Source organism: Siphateles boraxobius, unplaced genomic scaffold (genome assembly GCF_051911475.1).
Source record: "Siphateles boraxobius isolate OS27281-9 unplaced genomic scaffold, OSU_SipBor_1 41, whole genome shotgun sequence".
Taxonomy (NCBI): Eukaryota; Metazoa; Chordata; class Actinopteri; order Cypriniformes; family Leuciscidae; genus Siphateles; species Siphateles boraxobius.
The window spans coordinates 24583336-24609355 of NW_027509042.1; the positions used below are offsets into that span (position 1 = coordinate 24583336).

The window sequence follows — 26020 nt, forward strand, 5'->3', positions numbered from 1 at the left end:
GTCTCACTAAGGGACAAAATATGCAAAAATCAAAAGAAGGAGCAAGATTCTTCAGTTTTAAAATAGTAGTTGTTAGTTGAAAATAACCATTTACACATGTCTTCATGTTACATTCCATCGAGAATCTTTTGTGTCATTGAGATTACAGTATATTAAACAATTAACAGTACATTTACAATACATGTAATCTATATTTATTCATTAACCTTTACCCAAAGCGTCCAAACACACAAAGAAGACAAAAATCATATCTCAAATGAGTCAAAACAGTATTAGCCTACCAATACGACAAATAAAAAGAATAGAAATAACCAGGAAAGCACCAAAATGGTGTTTCAGATTGGTCTGGTCAGAGAGCAGAGCTGATTGAAGCATGCTTGCTTATGTATAGTATATAAGTGTGCATGTACGTATATGTAGCAACCTAAATATTTATTTATTTTCAGGTCACCTTTATTTATATAACACTTTATACAATACAGATTGTTTCAAAGCAGCTTTAATGATAAAGAGAAAATTATTCAATGATGAAAACAAAGTTAATTATGGCTGTACAGCAGCTCTAAAAGAAAATAGTGTCATTGTTCAACTGAAGTCAGTTCAGTGTTGATTCAGTTCCGTTATAAAGATCATCAATTATTAAATGAGTTAATTTTATCTATAAAGCAGTTCTGCAGAAAACAGTGATGTCATAGTCCAGCTCAGTTCAGTTTTCATCCAATTGAGTCAGACGAGTCAAATCAATAATATAGTTGAACAGTAACTGTCCCCAACATTCATCCATTTGTTTATTTTAATAAGGTTTAAAGTTTATTTATTTATTTATTTATTTTTAGTCAGGGACGATGTAAGATCAATAAAGCTGGCTGAACCAGGCAAAAAAGGGCATTCTTTGATCCAGACTATTTGTGGTTGTGTAGCTAAGCGGTTAAATACCAGAAACCAAATGAGATTACACAGGTATGTAATGAAAAAAGTTAAATACAATTCAAGATTCCTTACATACACGTGTATATATAAGATATATAAATAGGATACCCTGTAAGCAAAATAAAGTGTATAAGCTATTGTAAAGGAAATGTTAAAGCATTTAGACATTTCGACAACCCATAAAGCCAGAAGATAGGACTGAGAGGGCCAGTGAAATTAATGTGGAAACTGTGTAATTCAAGCAGGCTATCATCCAGACTATGAAAGCACAGCTGTCCTTTTGCCATGTCCAGAATAACTCTGATCCCGTTAGGGACACTATGTTTAACAGGGGTCTTTATATTATTGTGACAAGCACTCAGTTGCCCACAGCTCCACTCCAAACACCAAGATGAGGAACTTCTTCCCAAAATCTCATTACGCATCAGAGTGGGATACGCCACCCCAACAGCCCATCCAGTGCTGCGTGTGGTGTCCACGTCCCAGTAAAACCACTCTTCTGTGAATTCCTGCTTCGCCATCCACTGACAGGCATCAAAGCGCCCATGTGAAGTTCTAACTTGGTGCCCTGGTTGTGTCGCCATTGTACGGCTCTCTGTATCAAAAACCAGCCTTCGGTTTCCCAGCTCGGGAGAGAAGGAAAGCTCAACAAACTTTGCATGAGGAGCTGCTGGGAGGGAGGGAGGGAGGGAGTGAGGGAGAGACATTTAAGTGAGAACATGAATATCACCAAGACACATTTTTTAGTCAAACATGGATGAAAATCACTGTTAGCATAAAAACATTACCCTCAGCACCGTCGCTGTTATGCTGCTGTGCTCCTGCACTGAGATCAGCATCCTCAGACAGATAAACTGGATCCTCTTCTATAAACTCCTGAGAACTCTCCTGAGAGAGATTAGGTTTTTGACAATCAGCCTCTTTCCACATCAAATTTAACAAGATCCCTAAATCACTAGCCAGTACATGTACTTGCTGGGCTGGTGTAATTTGATGAAAATACTTTGGTTCCAAAACCTCTCATTTAGACATCTCGTAAAAAACATAATATGTCTCATTCACATGCGTGCACACATAATTCATCATGAATAATCTGTACATTTGTACATTCACTGCCATTTAAGAATATGGGTGAGTATAAGACGTTTTTGAAACAAGTCTCTTATGCTCAACCAGGCTGCATTTATTTGATACAAAATAAAGTAAAAAAAAAGTATTATATTACTGAAATATTATTACAATTTAAAATAAATGTATTCTATTTTAATATATTTTAGTATGTTTATATACTAATATATTTTAATAGTTTTTTTCCCCCTGTGGCAAAGCTGTACTATAGAAATTAATGAGAAATGCTGTAAACTGAATCCTATCTATATTTTTTCAGTTGTAATAGGAGGTCTGCAGCACGCACAACGAGACAAACTATAAAGCAAAATAGTCTTTATTCAAGATTCTTAACACTCTGGAGAAATAAGGGAGGACGTAGGGAAATTAGCAAACCACATAAACGTCAACGAACAATGAAAAGAAAACGAAAAAGGAACTCAAATACACTCAGGTGTAATTAACATAACAAGAAACATGTGCGTACTCAATCTGAAACCATGGAGACAAACAAGCGAAGGTAGCACAGGCAAACAGGAACAGAACAGAAAAGAACCAAAAAAAAAAAAAAAAAAAAAAATTTGTTACACTGGTGTAAACTTTAAAAATAGATCTATCCAAAACTAATGTTTAAAGGTAAACATGTTAAAAATTATAGCCGATGTTGGCTGTAGATTCAATAAATGATAATTTATTGGGCCATCCTCAGAGTCCTCTTGTAAAGTGCAAACTTACAGTTACAATGGTGAGATACCAAAGGTGCTGTACCTCTGTACTGTACTGAGAAGATTGATCCTGATGATCCCCTGATGTCACACTAAAACTTCTGTCAGCATAACTTGAAGCATCACTGTCAATAGATGAGCTGGGAACATCCATCGGAACAGCCGAGGAATAAAATCCATCCTGAGTTATACAAAATGCATTCATTATTTCTTAAGATTTATTTTTCATATAGTACATGTGCAAATTTGAAAGTAGGCTAAGACGCTACACATTACCTCACAAGCCTGATTTGAGTTTAGTTCAGCTGAAAGTGAATCCTCTGTCTTTTTGATCTCAGTTTTTAACCAATCCAGGTGTTTCATTAAACTATCCTATAGAGCAAGCAGTTTTAGTAAAAGTTAGCATCGATTAAAATTTTGCACACCAGATACACTTGCCCTGAGGTGTGTGTGTGTGTGTGTGTGTGTGTGCGCGCGCGCGCATGAGTGTGATGCACATTCTTTGTTAATGGCCAATGACACAAATAACCCATTAATGTTTTTTTCTTCAACCAGGAATTTAGGTTAAAATCAAATATTTCCCTACTGAAAAGTGCCTGCTTAAACCAGCCTATATGCTGGTTTCCTGGGTTAAGGTTTTTTACCAGCCTGGCCAGGTGAAAAGTGCCCCAAACCAGGCAACAGACCAGCCATGTTATACCGATTTACTTCTATATTCAATATTATATTGTATCATTATGCTGTTTGATAAGATAAAACTATGAACTTGATCAAATTAAGATCATGGACTTGCCACTTTTGTAATAGTTCTCCCAGCGTGTTCTGTTTCTGTCAGAATCTGCTCCCACCTCTCACGACCACCAAGCTCCTGTAATTCCAGTATGTCACACAGAGTAAAGTTAATTTCTGGTTTCCTACTGCTTATATCTCTCCGGCACTGTGGGCAATCTCTCTTTGCGCCGCTAACGTTACGTGACCAATAATCTTCAATGCATTTCAGACAATAGTTATGCCCACAAACAAGTGTAACTGGCTTTGAGAAAACATTAAAACATATCAAGCATTTAAGATTATTTGCGACGAACTTCACAATATCCTCATATGATGCCGACATCATGACAACAAATTTCTTTGGAATCGAAACTGAAACTCCACGCATAGCTTTGTTTTCTAGGCAAAAGAGTTATCGTAGTCGGAACCCAAATCACAAGTGCCATGTTTCCTCACGAACCCTTAACTTCGGACCTCTGAGGGCATCGCATGGGACACATTCATATGTAATATAAACACAGCTGTGGCGATCAAACATGTGGGTCGCTAAACGCCTTCTGTCCTCTGTCGTCTTTAAAGGTAATAATAACACATGTAAAGATATTAGGTATGAAATTTAATAAGACCTAGTCCTTGTGATGCCAATCACATAATACGTTATAAAGTGTCTTGCAGATCATCACATAATACACATATCTTTTTGGATTATCAGTTGCACTAATTTAATTTGAAGTGTAGTTATATACATCGTTAAGTATTTTACTTCAATGTATTTGTTGAATAGATTTTTCCGCTGGGGCTTAAAATACAATTAATAATTCCGAAAATATTGATTTAACTGTACTGATGCGTTTAAGACCCCAACAACTTACACGGAATTGAGCTGGTTATAATGTCAATATATCCTTCTGTAGAGCTGCTTTATAGCTGAAATTGAAGTCCCTAAATAAATTATAAACCTTGCAGCATTGTCTTGTTATTTTCCTGTTTGATTGATTATTTTCTGACTAAACCATTCATTGATTGCAGGGCATTACAGTCTGTTCTGTCGTCCTCCTAGCTCCTTGCCTGAATATGAGCTCAGATTCTTGCACTGCACCTTTTGCAGAAGGAGCAGAATAATGGTGTCTGGGTTCGACACTCTCAATGCATCCATTTCTTCTGAATTGTGCCAAGAAAACGACAAACCCCTGGACTTGTGTTATACGACAGAGCAGCGTGCTGTCATCCTCGAGCGCCTCAATACAGCCACAGAGTCAGAACTGGCACAGGTCAAACTGCTGCGAGGACGGAAAGCTGTCAATATCATCGACTACAGAACCAGACATGGACCGTTCAACAGTCTGGAGAGTGTCATTAATGTACCCTTACTAAAACACAAGAGTGCTGTCATAGTCTTTGACTCTATCCTCAAACCAGCTGAGAGGAAAAAGGGAAAAGTCCATCTGGCTAAATTTATAAGACCTGAGGTTGACCGAGCTTTCTTGGAGGTGAGGCAGCTTTTCTAAACCACTATATTTAATAGCTTTTGTGAATGAAGAATTTTGTGCTATGTTTTGTTCTTGAATGTCTTGCAGGATGCAAGCTCTGTCGTGTCCATTGTTTGTGGCACTAATAAAATTGCATGGACGCACATGGATCGGGCGAAAACTGTCTTAGACTGGCAGCAAGCAGAGTGCAAGAGCTTTATGAAAGGAACGTACATGGCATCAGATTATTTGAACGATGTGAGTTTCTAAATTTTGTTTTTTGTTAATTTATTTGAGATTTAACAGTATTGAGGATTAATATGAAAAATTTTGCATAATCTTTTGAGAAGGTAAACCAGTAACCCTTATGGATTGAAGAAAATGTAGGTTTCTAGGGACTAGGTTCTATGCATCGATTGGTTGGAGGCAGATTTGAATGCATAGCTTGCAGTTGATGGTAAGAAAGGGACGGGGTTTATCCAGACAAAATGATTAGAGAAATAATTGGAGATGTCTGTCATTTACCCGGAAGATCTTTTTTTTTTTAACTGCACAATTAATCGTTAAAATATCACAATCTCGATTAAAACACCCTCCCAAATGATCACGATTCGTCTATATCTATAAAACTTTTGACAAGTACGATCACAGCAAACATTCAGATCGGTGTTGCCGCTGATCCAGAGATAGCAGTTTTCATGAACAGTATAGGTATGAAACTGTTTCACAAACAGCCTTTTCAACCACACAGTATCATTATGTGTTACATTACTGGGATAAAAGTTTATCATTTGGATATAAACACTGATGTCTTTGCTTGCGATCAAAATAGAGTAAATCCCCTTTTGAAAGTAACTTGATGCTTTAAATAAAGATTATTAATTACATCGCTACACCAGTATGTGGCGACAATCGACTGTTGAAAACATGTATTTCTCATTGAAAATTAATTTGGGATACAACATGCTTGAATGGGGTGGAGGAGTTGGAGCTGGCATTATGTCGGAGGGATTGTCTGGTTGCTGTGGTCTTTACTGAGGGCTGTCTTGTCAATGAGGTCTCTAGGGCTCGTCTAGTTGTTGTTTTCTTTGCTGACGTTCAGGGCTGAGTTGTGGTTATCTCAGGGTGCAGGTCTACAATCTGGTCTGGATACGGACCGGATCCTTTTGACTGGTAACCTCGGGATAAGGATGAAAATGAAAGACTAAAATTAGTGTAGAAGATACCATACCTCTTATGATGTAACAAGTACATTGGAGGTTATTGGAAATATTTCTGATTCAGGTTGACCTAATTCATGCAGCCTAACGATTTGAATTATTAAAATGTGATACTAATGTTATCTGTATGCTAGGTTAAAGGTAGGGTAGGCAATGTTAGTCTAAAACACTTTTTGCCAAATTTGTTTAAACTGTCTTTATATATACCAATTACATATCTAAAATGTAAGTACTCTGAAAAGGAGTTTATAAAAATAGTGTATGTAGTCCTCTCAGGACTGCAATAAACAAAGCTCATTATTCCATTCGGACCGAGTGCTCTGATTGACTGGGCGACTGTCACTCTCACTCGCTGTTATGGCTACCAGCCCATCTGCAACAGGAGCTGCGCGCAATCGGTTGACTCGCTCATTTCGGAAGAGGAGAGGCGCGTACCGACCGCAAGACACACAGTCTCACAATTATGGCAGAGAAAGAGCAGTTAAAAAGGTATTTTATCACCTTTGATTTTGACATGATGTCACTCCATCGCACTGTGCTTCTCTCTGCACTGGTAAACGCGTCCTCCAGCTGAGCGGATGGCATTGCGCGTTCAAGTGTTTTAGGTGCGTGGCTTTGGAATGAGCTCAGAACGAAGGGGGTGGGAGTTTCTCTGTTCGATGCTTTCAAAATCCAGCAGTTTTCTGCTAGTTTCTCAGACTTACCTACCCCGTCTTTAAGTAAGTATGGTTATTTTGAAGAAGTCAGTCCTGTTTATACATAATGTAAAATAAAGGTTATTTGGCGTCCAAAATGGGCAATTTTAACTTACATTTCGTACGGTTAAGGTCTTTATTTATTTTAATTAAAAAACCAAATTTGGTATGTTCCTCACTGGGCCTGACAGAATACAACTCAAATCATTTGTCTGCCAAAACATGTTGGTTTAAGTTCTTCTGTCAACAAGAGTTGCTGGTTTAAATTCTGTATAGTACTTTCATGCACATTATTTGATTATAGTTTTGCACTGGAATAAGCACTTTGAATTACAGTGTACTTTCTTTGTCAACCCCAGATCTCTACTGTTCTTTCGAGCTTTCCTGCTGCCGACTTTTTTGTGGTGGAGAAGCCAAGCATTTCTCCCCAGAATACTTCTCTTTATCCAGTCATGGTCCATCTCCGGACAGTAGAGGCCATGCTATTTGCTTTACTCACTTCAGCGAGGGAACCGGGAAGCCCTCCCAAAGTCCTTAACATGTTGCGCACAGCCATTGGCCGCCATTTCGACTTAATAGTGGGAGATTGTCGGACAAGTGGAGCTGAGACAGTGAGGAAAATGATGACGGAGTCGGTGATGAAGCGAGACCCACGTGTTCTTTTCCCTCACGACTTGGTGTTAAAGCACAGGAACTCCTTTCAGATGAGCAGTAGGAATAGAGGGGAAGAGCTGTGTGATGCTCTTCTGCAAGCTGTTGCGTTTTTCGAACTCCTGCAGGAATAAATTGCTGATGGATGACTGTCTTATTTGTTGGACTTAATTAGCTGAGTGATTAAAGGGTTAGTTCACCCAAAAATGAAAATGATGTCCTTAATGACTCACCCTCATGTCGTTCCAAGCCCGTAAGACCTCCGTTCATCTTCGGAACACAGTTTAAGATATTTTAGATTCAGTCTGAGAGTTTTCTGTCCCTCCATTGAAAATCTATGTATGGTATACTGTCCTTGTCCAGAAAGGCAATAAAGACATCATCAAAGTAGTCCACGTGACCTCAGTGGGTTAGTTAGAATTTTTTGAAGCATTGAAAATACATTTTGTTCCAAAAATAACAAAAACGATGACTTTATTCAGCATTGTATTCTCTTCCGGTTCTGTTGTCAATCCGCGTTCACGAGGCCAGTGACGCTGCTGACGTAAGACGCTGCTGACGTGTATCTGGTGCGGCCGTGTATTCAGGTCCAAATAAATATGTCTGGTTAAAAAAAATGCAAGTCTTCCCCTGTGGCGAAATCCTTAGACATGTTTGCAAAGATTGTTTTGTTTACAGCATGCGTCTCCCTCAGACTGTAAACGAAGCTCGGGCGCACCAGATAACACGTCAGCTCGTCTTACGTCAGCGGACTCATGAATGCAGATTGACAACAGAACCGGAAGAGAATACAATGCTGAATAAAGTTGTCGTTTTTGTTATTTTTGGAACAAAATTTATTTTTGATGCTTCAAAAAATTCTAACTAACCCACTGAGGTCACATGGACTACTTTGATGATGTCTTTATTGCCTTTCTGGACAAGGACAGTATACCGTACATAGATTTTCAATGGAGGGACAAAAAGCTCTCGGACTGAATCTAAAATATCTTAAACTGTGTTCCGAAGATGAACGGAGGTCTTACGGGCTTGGAACGACATGAGGGTGAGTCATTAATGACATCATTTTCATTTTTGGGTGAACTAACCCTTTAAGCATGTATCTTGAACATGACAAAGGATTTAATTAATTTAAAGAACTTTTGTTTCCCCAACTTTTGAACTGGACCAGTAGAAGCTTTATAAATTTAAATGCAACACTCAGGTGGTCATTGCTCCACCACTGTATCCACTAAGAGGCCCTTGGCCTAAGTTAAAGCCCAAGGCTTGTAATCATAATGATGTCGTTTTGATCCCCACAAAGAATGAGCTGAGCTCTTGAGCAAGGCACTAAACCCCAGGTTGCTGCTCGAGGGGGAATGTGAACTGTACTGACCAGTGGGAAAGTTGTTTTGGGATTAAAGAATCTATTAAAAAGAGTTTAGTTCATCATTTTCCACACGAGAATGAATCAAAAGAGCCAGTGTGGAAACTTTTAACATATGACAGGCCATTTCAAGCCCAACACATGAGGATTGGACAAGGCATACATTTAGTAGAGGCAGGTTATTTTTCACATTTTAAATTAAGTCTCTAGGCTGCATTTTTTGATTCAGTAAAAACAGTGAATATTTTAAATTGTAAAGTAACATTTCTTAATATAATTAAAAAGGTTATGCTTTTTAATATTTTTGTGGAAACTGTTTTTTTCCAGGATTTTTTGATTAATAGAACGTTCAAAAGAGCAGTATTCATTTTTTGAAAGTAGAATTTTTTGTAACAAACTTTCAATTAATTTAATACTTCCATGTTGAAAAAAAAACTGACCACAAACTTTTAAATGGTAGTAAACATACATAGTGGCCACAAATAAAAATGTATTGTATATACTACTTTGTTAAATATACATATATATATATATATAAAATACAAAATATCAAAACAATGTTTCAGATATGAAGCGAGATTGTTGGACACATCAAATTTAGTTTCAATGAAATTCAAACACTTTAAATGTGACTTAAGTGTCCAAACAATTTTTGCAGCTACTGTATGTAATATGAATGGTACTAATGTGCATAATGACAGCCATTATGTTCATTTGAGGTACTAGTGAAAATTCCCCACTGCTAATTAGTAAAATATTTTTTTTCTTTTTCTTTATTAGTAAATGATCTTATATCAGACTTTATATACTTTTAACCATGTATAAACACAAGTCACATTCCTGTCACAAAACAGTTAGAAGTCATGGGTTTTTTAGAGCAGCACATCGGTCACACATCAAGGGAAATCCAAGGCCATAAGCTCCAGCGTACTTCTGGAAAGCTGAAGGCTTGACAGGTAGTGTGAATGTCTGACAGCGAGAGACAAAAAAAGAAGCAAATCCTGATCATTTAAAAAAAAAAAGATCACATTAAAAAATTGCGTTACATTTTTTCTTACTATAAAACAGAAATTTCCTTTCAAAGTACAAGTGGCACATTCATGAATCTTGAGATTCCAAGCTGTACATGGAACAAATTCAAATACCTGAGCGAGTGCTGTTCTTTAACTCTCTCTGATCTACAGATTGAGCGCAGAGTGGGCAGGTAGTCCATGGAAAGAGCAGGTTTATTACTATGACAAAAGACCTTTTTGCTGGAGATCAGTATGGATACAATTTCCTTGCGCTTCTGGACACCACTGTAAAAGAAGTAAAAGTCACATACCACATGATATTAGCTCACTGCCACACACGGATGAAGATAAAGCTTCATGTAAACATGATATCACAATATATCATGTAAACATTTAATACAACACACACCTAGGTGCACAGAATTTGCAGAGACACAATTTGAGGGTTTTTTTGTCAGATGGCATAGAAAGGGCACAAATAATTTTTTCCCATCTCTCTGAAGACAACTTCTCCCTCAGCCTTGCAGCTTCCGTCCAGATCCCAGAGAGCTCAGTCCGGCACTGAAGAAAACCCAAACCTTCCACAATGGCCAATATCTCTGAGGAATTCTCAAAACATTGTCCAATCTGCTCCTCTCTTTGTAAGTCCAATAAGCTATCCTTCAGTGTTGCACCCATCCAACCAAGAGGTTCTGGTTTGCAATGTCCAGTTACACTGAGAGATGGTCTTTGTAAATAAGCATCCAGAAAAGACATGTTGTCAAAAAACTTTGCAATGCACACCAAATGCTGAAAAACCAGCATGAGTGACTTGTCTTGTCCATGGACATCTGTTTCTGAAGACAAATGATTAGTTTGCTTTGAGGGAACTGAGAAAAGTGTACGGTCTGAATGTGGGTAAGAAATATGTTTTGCCTCACAAGATGCAGATAGACTGTCTTCTGACTTAAACTTGTGTACATTTGCAGAGGTCTGTAAAATCAAGCCTTTGACTGTTTTTTTTTCCTTTAGTCTTGGGCTTTATTGACTCTTGCTGATGCAAGGTTTGAGATGTGAAAAGTGGAGAAAATAGTATTTCGATGTTGGAGTAGAGTAGACCTCTTCCCGGTTTCTCTGCCAGGATCTCCAGACATCTGCTGTTTTCCAGCTCAGTCCATGATCCACACTGTGTAATTTAAGACAGAATCCACACATTAGGTCTATTAGTATGAGGCCTAAAAGCTCTGTGAGATTATCAGCATAAAGTGTGGTCCACTTTAATGCGTATTAATTTCAAGAACCAGGTGCAATTCTAGGATTTCAATATTAGGGGTGCTCAGCCCCCCAATGAGATCATGATTTTTTTTTAAACATATAATATATTGTTTGCATACTAGGGTAGGCAGGAACAATATATACAGTAGGTTCTACACTACCCATCAAGTCAACCCCCTGAAAATTGAATTAATTTCAAATAATTTTAACTAACCATATCATATTCATTAATATTCATTTTTTAATATAGACAAACCATATATTACTGTAATTGTCAAGATTAGCAATATGCTTATTAGCTAGATTAGCAATTTGCCCTGTGTTAAACCATTCCTTTTTTTGTTTTCCATTTTTAAAAAATAACAGCACATTGATCTATCAATTTGCCGCTCCTATAATTCAAAGTGACGTGAAAAAAAAATCCCTTTACTCTATAAGGCTAATAAATGTATGCCACAATCAACTGAAGGGTCATTAACTCCACATGTCATTCACTCTGATAAGCAGTTTAAATAAATCCGGTGACTGAGTGCTGTCTGTCACTGATTGTGGGTTTAATAATTACTGAATGTTAATCTAATGCCACAGCCGCAATAATATGTTTTAATTTAAAAATTAAATTTTCAAATGAAAATAATTTTCTAAATTATGTATTCATAGGTGTGAAGCGCTCTATTTTTGCTGGAGAAAAACATGCTGAATAACAGACTAAAAGATGGAGAGGTCTTGAAGCCTGCCGTCATTTCCATATAAAACTTATTAAAAAGGGGACTGAGGCAATCACAAATTTGTGTACAGATTACAGAGCCAATTAAAAATTTTTCAGGGGAGCTGGGCAGAAGCCCACGTACAAATGGCCCAGTGATGCCCCTGTCAAGAACCACAAAGGAATAGTTCAGCCAAAACTGAAAATTCTCTAATTTACTTGGCTTCATTCTATCTCAGATAAAAGACTTTCTTTCCTCAGATGAACACAAAACATATAAAAGGATAAAGGATAAAATAGCAAGGAAAAATACAAATATTTTAAAAAATGTATGCTTGACAAATGTAAATTTGTTGAGAAGCTCAAAAAAAATCTTTGTTTGCGGGAAGAAAGTGACACATCTGGGATAGCATGAGGGTGAGTAAATGATATATGATGATAGATATAATGAGGGAGGTTTACTCGCACAGCTCTTACTAGCTGGCCTCCGTTACACTCAGCCCCCTAAACCTTACTCCCATCCAGGTCATGGCACCAATGTAATCCCTCAAGTCCTACTTACCCAGCTCTGTGCAGGGCTTGAACCTGCTGGCCTCAGTTACATATACATATATAAACATGCATATACATATATATATATATATGTACACACACACGTCTGGTTCGCTATCTTTGTGGGGACTCTCCATAGACGTAATGGTTTTTATGGTCAATCTGGCTTACTTTGAGTGTATTCTTGAGAATTTGTAGTTCTGTTCTCCCTCCACCACTACAGACCCAGAGCTGAAGCTGGAGAATACTCTGTCTGATATCCCCCTTATTCTGACACAACAGAAAAGCCATGTCTTCTGGATCAGTCCTCATGTTCTCCACCACACACAGGCACTGCAGATAGCTCCTGATGGTTTGCTGAGTTCAAAATTATACATATCATTATTACTTCAAATAATTATGCAATTAATCGAAAGTAATAATAATGCCATATAAAAGAGAATTGAAACAATTGCATCAAAATTTGCTATTGTGACATTAAAAAAAGTGAACAGTAATTTACAATAACTGTGATTTTAAATATGTTGGTTTTTCTCACCAATGAAGGAGTTTGGAAATGGATTTCATCAAAATGCCCGTTAAGTCTTCTACCAAAAAATGGGTCTGTAAGGAAGCAACATTTTAAAAAACAAATATGCTTAACTTCATCTTATGCCTTAAACTGTTGCTCACCGTTGGTTGTCAGAATTATGGGTCTTTTGGTTTTGCTCATGAAAGTCCTAATAGCTGCAAGAAATCCAACATCTTCAGGAAAAATGACATCAACCTGGGTGGACACATTTGACAAGGGAAGCGCACTTAAAAAAAAGTGTGAACAAATAGAAAGGAGTTATACTTCTATTCTAATCAGCAAATTTAGTTAGTTATTAATCAAATAAATTATTTATAATTTAAAAACATTGATGATGCTTTCATACTCAGTCTGCACAGCAAAGATACAAATTCTGTCTACCTCCTCAAATAGAATGAGTGACATGGGGATTGATTGGCTCTGCCCAACTGATGTAGAATCTTTAGAAGAACATGTCAACTCCTTATCTCCTTGTCTCTTGTCCTTAAAACCAGACCTTGTACTTTGAAGTCTACCCGGTTTCAGTTCGACAGCTGTTGTAATCAGATTTGTAATGAATAATCAAAATAATAATGACAATTGTTTATCTAGTGCATGCTTATTATTCTTCAGATATTAAACAATGTCTTATACAATACAATACTTAATTATTTAACCCAGACAAAGCATATACATCTATTAAATGCTTTTCTGAAAAAGTCCTATTTTTCAAGTGCTTATAAAACATGGCTAAATTAGTCTAGTACACTTACCATGAATACAGCATTCCGGTCCATCAGATGTTACACCTACAGATTTTTTGCTACTCAATTTGAAGAAGTGAGTGAGTTTTACTGGTTGTGGTTTACCGCTTAGACAGGAAACACTAGGAGAACTTGAAGTCTCCTTAGATGAAGTAACCTTTCTATTGGCTTCATCACCTGTGGAAAAAGAGGAGATGTAGTCAATGTTAACAAAATATTCGGATTGAATAAACAGAATTATATTATCCCCTTTCACTCATATTCGGTCGGGCATGAGAGAATCCATGAGACACTTTGTGCAAGACAATATTAACTGATGAACCAAGAATTCATACGGTATGAACTAAAACGTTCACTCACAAGGTGGATCAGGATTTATTTTGCATTGGTTAATGATTTCAGGTTTGAGGGTTTTAATTCTCTGTATGTCCACCTGATGAGACTGAGTCGCTTCTGTCAGCTGTGATAGAATGAGACGACCACAGCGCAGGTCTGAGCTATTCACCTCAAACACCTGTGTGACCATGGAACAGAGGAAGACATCATTATGGCTGGTTTAACAGACATTCAGGATTATGCTTATTGTGATAAATGCACTAACAAAATGAAAACATTTTTCACCGAGACCTTGAATCCCAGCTCCTGTGCACAGGCATAAACGGCAGCTGTTTTGCCCACTCCTGATGGGCCGATCATGAGCACTGTGTTACACAGCTCCTTCTCATGGTCTATGGATACAGCGTCACCCTCAAAATCACCACAGTCCCACAACTCTATTGGAATAGAAGTTTTTACATGTATTTCTGTTACAGAAAAATACAGGCTTGACAAATATAATATATATTTTGTTGCAATAACTGCAAGTTCTCTTGCAGTTACATACCATTACTGTTTTCTTTCTTCATCCTCCTTTCTTCCTGTCGTCTTCTCCTCTCCTCAATGTCTGCTCTTATTTTCCATTCTTTTAACCAGCTGCAATTAGAAGAATGAACAAAAGTAGATGCAGTTCTGTTTGTCAGTATTGTCTTTTATATTATTAATCATCTAAACCATTATTATTGTGAGTAGTAAAATACTTATCAGACATTTCTTTTGTTAGTGACATATGAAGTTCCCCTAGAACAGTGGTTCTCAACGTTTTTGGCTTCATTATTGCCCACAACAATATAAAAATTCCCCCACCCCCATGTAGGCTAATAAATTTCATCAGGTAATAATTTAAGGCTAAAGGAGTTTTCAGAGAATAAAATAAGTAACTATTTTAGTTAAATAGAATTAAAATAACATTTCTAAATTTATAAGATAGAATTCTTCTTCAGGGTTCCAACAATTTTTAACCAATGAATTTACATGATTATTTGCAATTTCCTTGATGATAACATTTTTTAAATCATTTGCTGAGGCCCTCTGATTCACAGGTCATCCCTTTATAAATGTGCCTTTTGGGTAATTATCCCTAATTGTGAAAGGAATAGTTCACCCAAAAACAAAAATTCTGTCATACATTTCATTATCTTTTTTTTCCTTCTTCATTAAAAAGTATTTTTTCACCCTAGTTTACAAATCTCATTCATACTTCTGCACATTCAACACAAGAAAACCGGTTAAGTTTCAATGTAATTTCTTCTACTCCTCGACCTTCTTCTAGCATTGTGTGCTATGCTTCAGCTGTATGCAAACTATATGAAACTACATGCATATGTTCTGTCACACTATACAATAAGGTTTAATTTGTTAAAATTAGTTAACAACTACATCAGTTATCATGAACTAACAATGTGCAATACTTCTATCATTATCATAATGATGATTTCACTTTACTAATACAACAATTTTAAGAGCAAAAGTTGTATATTTTAATATTAATCAATGCACTGTAAACTAAAATGAACTAAGATACGCTTTTTTTAAATTAATAAAGTTTAATACATTCTATAAGAATATATTTTTCATTGTTTGTTCATGTTAGTTCATGAAAGATCTTATTGTAAAGTGTTACCAAATGCTTCATAAATGCAACAGTTTTTAACAGGACAATTTCAATGAATTACAAAAATGTAGATTTTCTACATACAAAGCTATCAGACTTAGCAGACTTACCTGTGACATAGCACACAAGTTGTATGGACTAATTTAAGTGATTTGGTGAGGTCAATTTGTAAAGGACTACGCGCCTGCGCACATATATATTAAAACGTGCATGCCGTCGCGGTTTTCACAGATACATTTTTTTGAAGTTTACGTCGGACATTACAAGGTTTTTCAAACATTCTCAAAACTTGCACCTTGGAACCCATTTCAAAGTTCGCGTTTTCGAGCCACCAAACACTGTTGTCATGCAAATGAATGGCCAGAACACATTCAAAGTTTTCTGTTTTTAGTTAAAACAGTGTCGTGTAAGCGCCCTCTGAGTTAATAACTAACGATCTTTGCAATGGAAGTGAATCAATCAAAAACTAACTATAGCTGGACAATAACTTTATTCTAGAGCTGCTGTAAAGCCAAAACAATCTCTGTTACTTTCATTTCCTGTTATCACTGTAAAGCTGCTTTGAAACAGTCCATATTGTTAAAAGCGCTATATACATGAAGGAGACTTGACTTGACAGATTTACACTTTGGAGTGTAATTTTTGTATAGAAAAAAAGTAGCTTGGACATTCTGCTCCTTTTGTGGTCCATGAAAGAAAATCTTGAGACATGGTAATTAAATGACAACATATTTTTGGGTTAACAACTAAGCTACCGTCTAAAATGAATGCAGTGACGTTTCACCTGTGTAGATGCCGTACTGATGCAGAGTTGCCAATGACTTCGCTAGACTGTTGAGGGATATATTTATCTGTCCAGAGGACATCCTGCCGTTGTAGACAACTGGGCCACGGGTCCTGATGAACAGACTCATTCTGCATTGGTTCAGTGACAACAGCACAGAACGCAGTTTGTTCCTGTCTGCGTTTTGTTCGGCTCAGTCGGTTTCTGTATTTTGTGTGAGAGTTCGTCAAACTATCTGAAAATTGCTCAAAATACAACTTAGCAGAAATACTGCCTTTGTTTGTCCAGTGACTTTTGTATGTCCCATCACACGTTTGTTCTTGAACCTCTCGCTTTCTCTTTCTCTGGCCAGAGGAAGCTGAAGGATGCTTGGAATCGTCCGTTTTTTCTGCGTCTGAAAATGTATGGCAATACAACGTTGAAAAACTTGGATCAATAAAAGTAAAAAATAAATAAAACCTGACACAAAATTGCAAAAAGGCACATCCAAACAGATTTACAGTAAATCAGTCATTTGTCCTGATGATTAGTGTTGTTTACTATAGTAGTAGAAATTTGAATATAATTTAATCTTCTTGGTCGCATATTATTGGTGAAGCCATGGCCTGCAGATAGCTTACAAAAGATGTGCTGGATCTTATTGTGAAGAGGCGCCAATAAGGAGAAGGGAACAAAAGTATTTCCAAAACATTAGATGTGCCATGGAATAACGTGTAGGCCATCATTAACAAGTGGAGACAACGGGCACCACAACGAAATTCCAAATAACAGTTCACCTGTCAAAAATGTATGTAAAACAACAATGAAAACTTATCAATGAGGCTGCCATGAGACTTACATTAACATTAAAGGAGCTGCAAAAATATCTGGCAATTACTGATCACTCGCTTTATGTGACAACAATGTCCTGTTTTCTTCATATATATGGGCATGGGGTAAGGTGGCCAGACAAAACACACACACACTTTTTGCCAAAACCATATGGCAAAATGTTTTATGGTCTGATGAAACCTAACTGAACTTTTTTACCCTAATTTTAAAAGGTACATTTGGCACAACAAAAACAAGAATGCTCATCACCCAAACACCACTACCCACGATGAAGCATGCTGATGCGTCATCAAGCATCATGATGTAGGGCTGCTTCACTTCAGCTGAGACTAGGGCAGTAGTCAAGATAGAAGGAATCATCAAATACCAGACCATTTTTTGCCTCACAGGCCTCCATTAAAAATCTGAAGATGAATTTCATCTTTCAGCAAGATAATAATTTCGAACACAATTCTAAGTCAAAGGAATGGCTTCAGGAGAAAGAAAAAGAACATTTTCAAATGGCCCAGTCCTAAATCTAATGGAGAAAAAAACCCGTATGAAATGACTAAAACAGGGATGTAGACAGTTAGATCCCTCTGCAATACGATCAATCTAAGGCTCTTTTGCAAGGAAGAGTGGGAAAAAATTGGTTTGATATACTCTTATGGCAGCTGTATTAAAAGCAAAGGGTGTTTTAACCAAGTATTAGTTGACGTGTGAGCACAATTGTGCAACCAGGATATTTTAAGTCTTTACTTGTTATTCCCCCCTTAAAAGTTTGTATTGATTTGTTACATGAATTGTGTCATTTACAGTAAATGTGGAAAAAGATCCGACATGAATTTGATAGGAATAATTTCCTACATCTCAAAAAGTTGTAATTATAATAGTGGTGTGTAAATGTTTTATACCCTCTGTAAATACAACATAAAGATCTGTCTGTTGCTTGCAATCATTTTTTGTTGGTAAAAATGACTATTTTCCTACCCAAAGCCGAACTCTCCTCCTCAGGTGCAGTTCTCTTCCTTAGGAGAAGAGTAAGAAACCTGTGGATGGGAAACTGCAGATTGAGTATCTGAATCTCTTCCAGAAACTCACTGCTGATTTCATTGGGAAATTCATTTCTCCAGCCAGACACCTGGGAACAAAAATAGAACGCAAAGGCTGAGCAAACTAATTATTCTATTACACTAAATAATCAACAGCAATAATCAGATATTATAATACATTCATATTTGTTGTTTTGCGAATACTGTTTAATTCTGCTGATATTTTTGCTGAAATCGTGATAAATGCTATATGTATATATATACATTGCAGGGGGGGAGAGAGAGAGAGAGAGAGAGAGAGAGAGAGAGAGAGAGAGAGAGAGAGAGAGAGAGAGAGAGAGAGAGAGAGAGAGAGAGACTCTTATGTATTTAAGCAGACCCACCATTTCCCTGAGGATTTTGATATTTGTTGGTTCTCTAGAGATGTGCTGAATCCGAGGAGTGATGGGAGTCAGGGTTTGGCCAATGTCACGATGTTTTATGCTCTCTGGGATTTGTCCAATGTTAACTTCTGGCTGATCCATCAAACGGTCCCCCTCACTTGTTTTTATTCGTAAACACCTGGACAACACCTCTTTATCAGCTGCAAAATGGTCAATGTCTGGCTTTAAGCTCCTGCCACTTGAGCCAGCAGGAATGGAGACAGACTGCACACCTGTATTGCTGCTAATTCTCTTTAATGTCAGTTTATTGCGTTTTAAAGATCCCTTTGTAGATACCTCGTTTCGCATTTGAGAAACTTTTTGCATTGTTTGAGAATGGTGTCCTTCTTTGCTTATGCTTTCTGTGAGAAGATCTGGAGATATAGGAAGAGAAACTGAATGGTCTTTACCGTCAGAAGTTATAGCAGCATCTGCAAATAGTTTTCCTTGACAGTTAATGAGAATAACGTCACAAGATGCATTGGACTCCGGGGTCTCAGTCATGTGGATGAGACTGTTTCCGCAGTCAGTAAAAAGTTACAATCCTTTGTGTGTTTTTGTTCGTTTCACCCTGTTTTGGTTTGTTTGAGGAGCACCTGGGATTTGCATTTGCTGTATGTCTCCAGGTTCTCCGTATTGAAAAGTCCTTCTGTCGGAGACACTTCTGGAAGAGTTCTTGATTCTAGTAAGCTGAGGTAGAAAGAACGGTGTTTCCATGTTGCTATAAATATAAAATACATTCATATAGTAAATACTATTAACTGCAACAAGTTGCAGTCAGCCGTTGTATCTTCATATCAGTTAGCCTAACAGTTCCTGTTTCTCCCTTAGGATAAAGTCATAGCTCTACATTAATGTAGAGTACAGTGCGCATGTTGTACCTTAATGTGCTTTTAAAATCGCGGAATTGTTATAGATTTCTCGTATGGACTAAGATCTTGCGGTCGAATGATAAATCTCGCGCCCAGCAGAAATGGGCTGGGCTGCGTCATCGACGCCTTCCCACGTATGACGTTCACTCCACCGAGTCCGCCCATTGGATATGATTGCCACGGAGGCGTGGCTTCACGGGTGCAAAAACTACTTCCAGTTCAACGTGTAAAGATAAGAAAAATTAAAACGAGTATTTACTTGTAAATTAATTGTTGATATAATATTGTAAATAATGTTTTCGCGTGAAATTATGCTGTACAGAATGAGACTAACTTCCAAAATAGGTGGTCCCATTGATTTTTTGAATTGAACAACTAGTCAAGATACATTTAAACCGATCATTTACACATCTTTAATTTGTAAATAATTTTCTTGTGTACACAAAACTTGTGCATTTTGCAAAGAAAACAAATTTAAGGAGTAAGGATGCTGTATCTGATATACTTTGGCATGTACAACATCTGAACATTATAATAGCAACAAACTATTATATAACCACATTACCAGTAGTAACATCGGTTTGACATGACCTACAAATTATTCCTGATCCTCATTCTAAATGGCATAATGAGGTTTGTTTACAAAGATTTATGAAGCAAGGACTTTGTGTTGCCCAAACACAGGCAGCTCTCCTTTCACAGGGTGTGCGTTATATTGCTGATTAAGAAGAGAACTGGGGGAAAAGAAAAAAATATACACAGAAGAAGCCATTCTAAGATGGAAGGTTCTTAACACTTCACATGTGAGACAAGAAGCAGTTGACAGAATGCAATGTATATATTGATTGGTCCAATCTAAAACTGATAAAAGAGCATCTGTAGGTTATAATAAAAAGGAAATGCAAAGCTGTTTAGCTTTCAAATCCCACTTGAGAAACCTGAATATCACAACTTAAGGTCTACAGCCACTGAATAAGTAGTAACACAAGTGCTACAATGTGCTAAATAGTCACTGAACGCACAGTGGTTAAAAATAAGTCAAAATCTGTATGGAAAATGTTGATTAACAGTACTCCCAATTCTACAGTAACACTTCTTTTCAGAAAAAAACAACTAAAGACTATTCTACACGACTGCTGAAATGATAATGGTGTATGACAAACACTGCACTGGAAAAATTGCATTAATTCTTTCAAAAGCACTTGCGTCAGTTCGTAATACCAGCAGCTAACTCACAATCAAGTCTCAAATGGGCTCCTTATTTATAAATGGGCATATGGGCAGATCAGAAATAGAACTCATGTTCTAAGCCACAGAAGCACTGCTGGCTGAGAGTTTTAGACCTCAAACAACAAAATGATTCCAAGGGATAACTATGAAGAATTTAAATTCAAAACAGAGCTCATTGATTCTGTTCATAATTTTTCTTGTAAAACCAGCTGTTGTCAGTCTGAGACTCCACTTTTGGTGCGTTTGCCATGTAGTGAAACCCCCGAGGACACTGCGTGACCATTGCAAGTGGCATCCGACAACTCCTGCCCCTCTTCTAGTTCAGGAAGTGACTCCTCTATCTCCTTCAAACGGGCCATGGCCCGGTCAATGGTTGCTATGGTGACCAGGTTGAAGTCATGCAGGTTGACCAGGTGAAGGAGAAAGTTCCGACACAGATTCCTGCGAATTATGTGTGGCCCATAGTTCTCCACAAACAGCATGCTTGCCTGACTCATCTGATTATCAGCAATGAACCTGGAGAATGGACAGTTAGCAAATAAGATGCAACAGTGTTTTTGTACGTATATGATCAAGGTTTTAAAGCTACTTAAACAGTTCATATAAGGAAAAGAAAAGACAATATGAATTAATTATTTTACCCATTCTTCATAACGTGAAGATTCCATAACTTCATTACTTCTTTTTCTCCTTCATTCACATCTGTGAATTCTTCAATTTGCTTCAAGCAAAACAAAACATACTGTCAGTGCAAGTAGTGCAAGAACTGAACCGTTTCAGTGAGTGAAAGAATCATTTTCATATATTATCTATACTTATACATAAAAGAGAATTAACTGTTCCATTCAAAATGCAAAAATCGATTATTTCTGTGCTGAGAACGGAACTTGATTGATCAGTCAACTAACCGTGGTGGTCTTTTCTCTGAGCCACTCTGGGTCCCTTTCATCCTCGCTGTCCACCTCCATCTCCTGTGGACGGAGGGGCATGCAGCTGTCACTGTGGAAATACAGACGATTATGTCCGCTCACATAAGTCCGCTGCTGCTCGGGCTCACCGTCCTCTGACTCCAAAAACTCAGACAGGCTTGGCTTGGTTCGCTTTGGCCTAAGTGAAAGTGGGAGATTAAACACCCATGGGTATAAATAAAGTATAAATACATTTTAAGAGCTTGCAGCACCATTGATTTTATCAACAAAAAGAACAAGAGTGACTGTAAGAGCCAAGTGCTGCTTTGTATTCAGGTTGTAATACTTTTTGTCTAGCACTGGGTGGCGCATGTCTGTAAATAGGTCTCCGGTATAAAGGTAGCAAATACAATATTTTGGTAGGTGTTTTTGACCTGGAAGGGCAAAGGGTTTTTGACCGCTTGCACGCGGCTCCTTGTATTGTTATGCTGATGGGAACTGCTGTGGACAAGGCGTTGTATGGAAATAAATGGACCATGTTGGATTTCAACATCAACATTTGTCTACATGCGTTTGTTTAGCACAGGGCAATCAAGTGAGCGTAGCACTCGTAACATCTAGCATGTCAGCCAGGCTTCTCCGGGTTCAGGCACCTCAGTAGTACGATGTTAAACCGAACTGATTAAAAGTGACAATACATGCATATACATTGATTATGCTCAATATGCCAAAAATATGTAAGGTGATATAAATGCCCTATGCAGTGTTTTTTTTATCAAGTAAAATTCATAGGCCCGGTTTCACAGACAGGGCTGTGACTAAACCAGGATTAGTGCAAGTTGCTATCAGTTAAAACAGCTCAAACATGCACTTTAGTCTGGGACTACCTTGAGCCTTGTCTGTAAAACCAAAGTGGAAGACTTTGGCACAACAAGTCATTATTTTCCTATTCATCACTGTGAAGCTGCTTTATGATTTCCATTACACGAGAGTAGATGTTAAAACTTCATGCTGATTTGTACTCGGCTTTCGCCAAGATAAGCACCAACTAAGACGTAGCTTTACAGTAACCTATGCTTCTCCATCCATTTACGCTTCTTTCCAAATGGTGATGTGAAACTCCTTCTGTCTGATGTTAATAGCTGCAGTGTATTTGCGCATAAGCACACACAACGGCTGCAACCACAGTTGCGGTCCCCCCATAACAACCCTCTGGATTGAGCGGAGTAGGGAACATCTCTAGGGTCTTCAAGTGGGCAACTTCCGTCCTCAGTGTTTCGTCGACTGAAACAATATGCATTGAATAAAGCGCTATATAAATAAAGTTGACTCGACTTACCCTTATTTTGTTCCATGTAAAAACCTTTACAGCATTCTGGCTTATTCAATGTGCACATCCTGTATATATTTTGACATCAAAACTAAAGAAAATTCAAAACCCAAACAATTTAAAAATCAAATGAGCTGATTTTAAATAGCTGTCAGAGATGGAAAAACACTTTGATTTAAGGTTGAAATTAAACGGAAATTGTGATAGTCTTTTCTCCACTTTTGTGACATTGGGACAACAATTTTTCAAACGAAGAAAAAAAGACATAGGTGGGGCTTGATTTGTTAATATGGAACTGATCGCTGTAATTTGCTAATTGCTAAGATCGTTTCATGTGATTGACAGTTTGCTGGAAGGGGAATGATTCTCCTAATCTGGTATTGGACAAGTGTAATGCCTGGCCCTCCTGCCATTAATTTTTTTTTTTAAATAATAATAATAATAATAATATTATATATATATATATATATATATATATATTAGGGCTGGACAATAATTCAATATCAATATATATCGCAATACTTTTTTTTTCGATAACGGTGATATTTTTAAACACATTTTCGATATTTCAATATACATAGCAGCATTTGTCACTGACTGACGTTAGGCGCGGGGCCGTCAGAAAGAGCAGAACACAATTGGCTACTTTCCTGATGACGTACACCACAGACACGCAGCCACTGCTCAGAGCAGCGGATCTCCAACGCGGCAAGTTTCAGCCACAGAATGAGCGCCCCTGACCGCAATGCAAATGTGACTGAACGAGCTTCCACAAGTGAGGAGAAAGCAGACGAAATAGTTGATAAAAGAGGAAAGACTAATTCAGTGGTATAAATTCAGTGGTGTTTCGGAGTTTCAGCGTGCTGCAAAATGTGCCAGAGTGTGACTGCCGAGTCCGACTAGCAGCGGGAACACATCAAACGAGGATCAGGAGATAGACTGTGCCGATGCGCGCGTCCGCGGCCAGGAACGTCGCGTCCACACTCTAAAAATAGCTCACCGAAAGTTCTAATGAGCAGGTATCGCTCCCTGTGAATGTCCTGACGCGCGCAAACACACGCACAAGACACGCAGAATCCAGTTCTCTTTCTTTAGCGCTTGAATAATAACTAGGGTTGGGTATCGTTTGAATTTGAACGATTCCGATTTCGATTCCTTGTTTCGATTCCGGTTCCTAACGATTCTCGATTCCGATTCTTTCAAGAGGCAGGGTCAAAAAAGTTTAAGATATTTTAAATGAGCTAGCTAACCAACGGTCTTTCTGAAGGAAATAGTCTAACCTTCTCCATCAATTTTAATTCTATGAACTTTACTATGAATTTCTCAAAGGGTTGTTTTCAACTACAATATAAATATCAAATCTATGAACTTGAATATAAATATTATAAATTATGAATATATTTTCACAGGGGTACACTTTCCTCAAGAGAGCTTTATTGAAAACCTCATGAAAACACATTTACACATGAGTGTATGATGCTGCAGGTACTTAAACATGTTACCGTGCTCCCACTGATGGGCTAACCTAGTCCAGAATAGCAAATAAACAATAAGAAACAACTTGTAAAACCTTCGTCATCTGGCGAGGAGAGAGCAACCAGCTAAATAACCTGTGCTCCGAACAGCGTCGAGAGCACTTTTGGAACATATCCATGCCTTGGTTTGATGCTGCGTTCACACCAGACGCGAATAGAGCGTCTGGCGCGAGTGATTTCAATGCAAAGACGCGCTACGAGCGTAAAAAATTCCTGCGGCGCGAATGGGGACAGGCCCGCTTTTCAGTTTATAATGTCTATGTTTATATAGACGCGAATACTCCTTTTTTACGTGCGTCAATTTCGCTCTTGACGCGCAAAAGGATTCAAAGTGTTCAAGCGTATAACTAGACGCGGTAGGGGCGCGGTAGGCGCGAATTTGACGCGCTATTAGCAGCATTAGGACGACTCTCGAGTTGCTTCGCTCGGTTATGCCAACACTTCCAGTGGACGCTTCTTTGTTGGTGTTCAGCGGTTTCTTCTTCCGGTCGTCGGACTGTGAATCGAAACTAGGAATCGAAATTTTAACTTTTGAACGATACGGGGAAAATCGCAAAGCTAGTCCCGGTTCCAATCGATACTCGATACTCGATACCCAAGCCTAATAATAACACACACATTTATGCCAAAATGTCCATTTTGTCAATTGTATCCTCACAAGAACTGTCTAAATGAGTTAAATAAAATCTTAAATGAAAGTTAAGAGTAGCCTAAATGAGAAAATTAAATGCGTATGATCCTCTCATCAGCGACAGATCTCAAAAGGACAGCAGCCAATTCTGTCTGTCAGTTAAGTTAACCAAAGAACAAAGGGGAACAGAGCAAATTACTCACTGATCTTGTCTAAAGAACGTGTGTAGCTTTAATAAGGATTAATCTATATTTAATTTATAATTTATGCAGTTCAGACTATTTCATAACCTTGTTCAATTTCTGTATATTTCCCTTTTATTTACACACAAAACATTAATGGTGAACATTTTTGACTTTATAAAATGATTATCTCAAGTCTTAACTATGTATAACAAAAAATATGTCTTACTTTTTTTTAGTAGCCTACTTTTATTTTTGGCAGAATTTATCATTATAATCAACTTAATTATTTCCTGGATTTTGTTACACCATAGTCCCTAAATGTATGTAAATGCAGGAAATGGGATTTAAATCTGAAAAAAATTCCCCCATTTTGTGTACCAAATGTTGCACATATGTTATGGCAAATGTAAATTTAAAAACAGAAATGCATTGCCATTTTACATATTACATTGTCATTTTGCATATTACATTTCAAACGGAATATTGCTACCCATATGC

The 26020-nt window shown here is 37.6% G+C and overlaps 4 protein-coding genes across 6 annotated transcripts in view; 1 reads left to right on the forward strand and 3 right to left on the reverse strand.

Moving 5' to 3' along the window:
- Positions 1-431: 431 nt before the first annotated feature.
- rnf135 (ring finger protein 135) lies at positions 432-3980 on the reverse strand. 2 transcript variants are annotated; one of them, XM_077199027.1, is made up of 5 exons: positions 3556-3980; positions 3039-3134; positions 2806-2943; positions 1719-1818; positions 432-1600 (listed from the first exon to the last, which is right to left on the reverse strand). In XM_077199027.1, the coding sequence occupies exons 1-5, from the start codon at positions 3919-3921 to the stop codon at positions 1065-1067; spliced, it is 1236 nt and encodes a 411-aa protein (XP_077055142.1). In that variant the 5' UTR covers positions 3922-3980; the 3' UTR covers positions 432-1064. The 2 variants fall into 2 exon arrangements, with proteins under 2 accessions (XP_077055142.1, XP_077055143.1); XM_077199028.1 differs by having other exon boundaries at positions 432-1597; positions 3556-3976.
- On the forward strand, positions 3979-8986 carry tefm (transcription elongation factor, mitochondrial). 2 transcript variants are annotated; one of them, XM_077199035.1, is made up of 4 exons: positions 3979-4112; positions 4563-5023; positions 5111-5260; positions 7277-8986. In XM_077199035.1, exons 1-4 carry the CDS (start codon positions 4070-4072, stop codon positions 7700-7702), a joined length of 1080 nt encoding a protein of 359 aa, XP_077055150.1. In that variant the 5' UTR covers positions 3979-4069; the 3' UTR covers positions 7703-8986. The 2 variants fall into 2 exon arrangements, with proteins under 2 accessions (XP_077055150.1, XP_077055151.1); XM_077199036.1 differs by having other exon boundaries at positions 4002-4112; positions 4594-5023.
- Positions 8987-9729: 743 nt separating this feature from the next.
- On the reverse strand, positions 9730-19771 carry atad5b (ATPase family AAA domain containing 5b). Its single transcript, XM_077198974.1, is given in 15 exon segments — positions 9730-9903; positions 10080-10232; positions 10357-10937; positions 10939-11112; positions 12631-12816; positions 12998-13062; positions 13132-13225; positions 13412-13563; positions 13783-13950; positions 14134-14287; positions 14395-14546; positions 14657-14745; positions 16548-16941; positions 18348-18498; positions 18793-19771. Coding segments are annotated over 15 exon segments (3129 nt in total). The 5' UTR covers positions 19336-19771; the 3' UTR covers positions 9730-9830.
- A 321-nt stretch (positions 19772-20092) lies between these two features.
- suz12b (SUZ12 polycomb repressive complex 2 subunit b) overlaps positions 20093-26020 on the reverse strand; it is a 32821-nt gene continuing 26893 nt past the window's right edge. The window contains exons 14-16 of the mRNA XM_077198975.1: positions 21842-22040; positions 21575-21654; positions 20093-21449 (exon numbers count right to left, since the gene is read on the reverse strand). Of these exons, the coding sequence (XP_077055090.1) occupies positions 21149-21449; positions 21575-21654; positions 21842-22040 (580 nt within the window). The 3' untranslated portion in view covers positions 20093-21148. The remainder of the gene's footprint in view (positions 21450-21574; positions 21655-21841; positions 22041-26020) is intronic.

Bases quoted from the DNA above. Each gene is read 5' to 3' on its own strand.
- tefm (XM_077199035.1), top strand. From the start codon at position 4,070: ATGTGGGTCGCTAAACGCCTTCTGTCCTCTGTCGTCTTTAAAG. The intron at 5,024-5,110 runs GTGAGGCAGCTT...AATGTCTTGCAG, and splicing joins TTGACCGAGCTTTCTTGGAG to GATGCAAGCTCTGTCGTGTC. The intron at 5,261-7,276 runs GTGAGTTTCTAA...TGTCAACCCCAG, and splicing joins CATCAGATTATTTGAACGAT to ATCTCTACTGTTCTTTCGAG.
- rnf135 (XM_077199027.1), bottom strand. From the start codon at position 3,921: ATGCGTGGAGTTTCAGTTTCGATTCCAAAGAAATTTGTTGTCATGATG. The intron at 1,819-2,805 runs GTACAGCACCTT...AATCTCTCTCAG, and splicing joins CTTCTCAGTACAGTACAGAG to GAGAGTTCTCAGGAGTTTAT. The intron at 1,601-1,718 runs GTAATGTTTTTA...CCTCCCTCCCAG, and splicing joins TAACAGCGACGGTGCTGAGG to CAGCTCCTCATGCAAAGTTT.